Here is a 3,934-nt window from a genome sequence, read left to right as displayed (position 1 = left end):
GAAGAAATATTTTTGAAACCTCTATATATTTTAGCGTCAAACAATTATAATTTCATTCTATAAAATAGCAACCATAAAGCGTTTATTTCTTTTCTATTGTCTGTGTAAGATTCAATTTACAAATAAGGAAATTAGTACTTTGTTGATTTACTATTTAGTACCATTCAACCTGTCCATTTCAGGTCTGATGCATTGGAAATTCCAACTTTCGTTTTCGTTTTGTACAATTTCAATTAAGGTAAATATATAACTTTATTTCCCTTTTTTATTTGAAATGTTGAGCTTTTATACATAGTTAAATCATTTATAAAAGTTACAATTTATAAATATTTTGTTTAAATGTGTCACATCCGTGTTTTACAGGGATTCATTTCAAAGTATAAATTGTTGTTTATTTATCGTGAAATCTAATATATTGTATTAAGAAATATAGAAATTTCTATAAAACAAATGAATTTCTGTTTTATTTCAGAATGTCGAGGATACCAGATTACGCTCACAATTTATCACTTAAAATGTCTCAAGTGATGGATGGGATTGGTATAAACGAGAAGATTGTGATGAAAAGAAGAAAAGCAATGCTACTGAATGAATCAATATTGACGTTAACTCAGCAGCTACGCGGTAATGATGTGAATATGTTCAACTTCGGTAGTCAAATAGAAGGTACAACAACTCTAGGATTACAGTCTGACACAGATTGTGTTATATCTATGAACACATATAATGTGATACAAGACTGGAGTGAATGGGAATATGGTAAACGTAATTTGTTGATGATACAAGATGAGAATGTCTCACCAGGATATTGCTTGTTACAAGAGTTAAGAGATGATGCTCCACTACCAGAAGTAGTTGAAGTTAATGATCATTCATATAGGGACAGAATGGGGAGAATATTGTTAAAAAATACAATATTCAATTCTGTTGGAAATAATGAATTATTGAGACACGGCCCAGCCCATTCTCAACAAGACGTTCCTGGGGTCAATGATAATGATTTTGTTCCTGCTTTTCCCTCTCGGTTATACCCAGTTAAAGCAAGTCACTGGTTATGTCAACATAGAGAAGAGCATTGGCCTACAAATGATATGATACAGTACTGTAGAAACATGCGATGTTTTGTTGTTGGCGTTGGAAAAACAGGAAGTGTAAATGAAATACTTGAATGGAGAATATCTACATCATTTGCAGAGAGATTTTTAATGTTTACTCTTAATATTACACAAATCAGGTGTTATGTTTTGATGAAAATGATTCTGAAAACATTTATATCTCAAAGATTCCCCGACAGCATTTCAAGTTTTATATGTAAAACAGTTTTGTTACATTGCATTTCATTTACAAGATCTGATTCATGGAATGAAAATACCCATTTTATTTGTCTATCATTTTGTTTATCAACACTTTACAACTGTGTTCAAAATGAATACTGTCCTCATTTCGTCATCACACAAAACAACTTATTGAGCGGGCGAATTTCTCCGGAATCGAAGCCGTTAATACTTGAAACTCTTCGTTATGTTATTGAAAGTTATGGAAGGGCATTACTCGAAATTGAATGCGACAACTTTGGAATATGTCTGCAGTCAAGTTTAAATGGTTTTATACAAATAAATGAACATGTTATACCAACTAGAATAGCTGGACTTTTGCTAAATAATACTGCCCTTTTTATGAATGAAAGTTTCAAATCCTTCTTACATGAAATGAAAGATTTATCACCACGAATTGCCACGCAAAAACTTTTAACAATTATTGCAAATCACCATAATGAGAATACAAAAGCTAACCGCTTGATAACAAGACATTTATGTAGTTCAATTGGATCTATTCTAGCTTCTTTAAACATTTACCAACAAGACCATTTAACATACAAAAAGGCTCTTTCATTCCTGTCATTAGGACTTGACTCCGATGTAGCATCTGGTAAACTGAAACTAGCATCTGTTTTCTATTGTACCGGAGATATTGAGAGGACTGAACATATCCTGAAAAATATTGAGGAGTGTTATGATCTAAGTGTTGTTGAACCAGTGTGTACGTGTTACGTTTTCAAAATGTCTCCACGAAGAGATGGTTTCGACAGATTATGTTATGAATCAAATGAAGAATGCACGTTGCTTAAATATATAACAGCATTATGTGTCTGTTTTATACGATGTGAAATAAACTGTTGTCCATTTGAACTTCAACATGAAATGTTTAGATCAACACAGGAAGACCTTGCTTACAGAAGTGAAGATGATGAATGGATGGACATGGCTGTTGTAGATTCTCTCCCTTATCTCTATTTCATGCAGTACAAGATATATTCCCATCTAGGAAAGCAAGATGATAAACAGAGAGCTCTCTCTAACATTGCCAGAACCATTGATAATGAACCAAATCTCGGACATAAGGAAACAGCACTCAATCTTCTAGGTCAGTGTATGGAAGAAGAGAATAATCTAGGAAATGCTTTCAAATGTTATGCACGTTCCCTTCAGATTAGAAGACGAAATAATTCGGCCAAATTCCATATTTGTAAGCTGTTAAACAAATTGATCAATAACTAGTATTCACGTGATTTGCAAGAACTGTATAATTGCATCATCACCAATCGAAGATGTCTTGAAGAAATAAAATACACCAGTGTTACCTTGTTCAATTGCCAGATTCATTAATGCGAACCGAGTTTCGAACATAAAAGTGATACAGCCCTTTAAATTATAAAACAGTGTAACTTTTAAACAATGCTATAAAAATGTTATGCTATCCCTGAAGATACGAGGACGGAATAATTTGGCAAAAAGTCATATTTGTGATCTTATCATGACAGTTATTGATTTAAACTTAATAATATATGATTTGATGAGAAAATCGTTGAAATAGTCCTAAATAGAGTAATTGCTATCGAATAAGTCATTAGAATATATACGAAAGATACTACACTCAACGTATCTTTGTTTGAAGTTTTTTTTCTGATGTTTATCTTCTATTTGAATTTCAAATTCTCATTACGTATTTATTAATCATAAATTTTACGAAAATCATGAACTTTTAAGATTCATTTTTAAAACATTGCAATGTGTTTGCAGTATACACGTTTATTCATTTTTACATCGGATAATTGAGCATAATGAGTGACTACCAAATACCATATATAAACGTATGGTGCATGAACATATTGAGCATAATGTGTGACTATACAATACATTTTGGTGCATAAATGTACTGAGCATAATTAGTGACATCAATATGTTATATATGAACGATTGAAGCATAAATGATTTGAGCAAAATGTGTTACTACACGACACTTTATAATAACATATTGAGCTTTAACGTATTGTGACTACACAATACTATACATAAACGCATTATAAACATTGATGTCCTTGATAATTAGCATTAAGATATTGAGCATAATGTGTGACTATACAATACTTTATATAAACGTTTTGATGTATAAGGTATTAAGCATAATGAGTGACTCCACGATACCATATATAAACGTACCGGGCATAACATATTGAGCATAATGTGTGACTAGACAATACCATAAGTATATAAATGCATTGAGTAAAACATATTGAGATTATATACAATACCATACATAATCGCATTAAATATCTTAATATCCTTGTTGTGTGTACATTATGTTTCCTGTTTAAATATATCGCCACTTTATCATATGATATAAAATGTTTGGGATTTTTGCAATAAAAGTAAAACAAACAGCGTCATTCTTCTTGTTTGATAAATGGTATGAATTAGTCTTCATACTTCAATCGTTTGTAACAATATCATTTAATTTGATCCCATCATTTATTTGAAAGAACCTGCTACAAAAGAATAAAAAGAACAGTACAAAATACGTAATTTGTGTTAATGTGTCAAAATAAAAAAGTTATCCTTAAAGTTTAAAAGAATTTTGCTATAATGAATTTAAA

General features: G+C 31.0%; 1 protein-coding gene across 1 annotated transcript; it reads left to right on the top strand.

The window, feature by feature from the left end:
* Positions 1–87: 87 nt before the first annotated feature.
* On the top strand, positions 88–3,653 carry LOC132760414 (uncharacterized). Its single transcript, XM_060752391.1, has 2 exons — positions 88–238; positions 473–3,653. The coding sequence occupies exon 2, from the start codon at positions 474–476 to the stop codon at positions 2,556–2,558; it is 2,085 nt and encodes a 694-aa protein (XP_060608374.1). The 5' UTR covers positions 88–238; position 473; the 3' UTR covers positions 2,559–3,653.
* Positions 3,654–3,934: the final 281 nt, after the last annotated feature.

The sequence above is a fragment of the Ruditapes philippinarum genome, unplaced genomic scaffold, assembly GCF_026571515.1.
Source record: "Ruditapes philippinarum isolate M1 unplaced genomic scaffold, ASM2657151v2 ctg15410_1_1_1_1, whole genome shotgun sequence".
Lineage (NCBI taxonomy): Eukaryota > Metazoa > Mollusca > Bivalvia > Venerida > Veneridae > Ruditapes > Ruditapes philippinarum.
The sequence above is the reverse complement of the archived record's forward strand: the minus strand, read 5'-3'. Positions and strand labels throughout refer to the sequence as shown.

What these genes read in the sequence shown, in the direction of transcription:
- LOC132760414 (XM_060752391.1), top strand. Translation starts at nt 474, where the DNA reads ATGTCGAGGATACCAGATTACGCTCACAATTTATCACTTAAAATGTCT.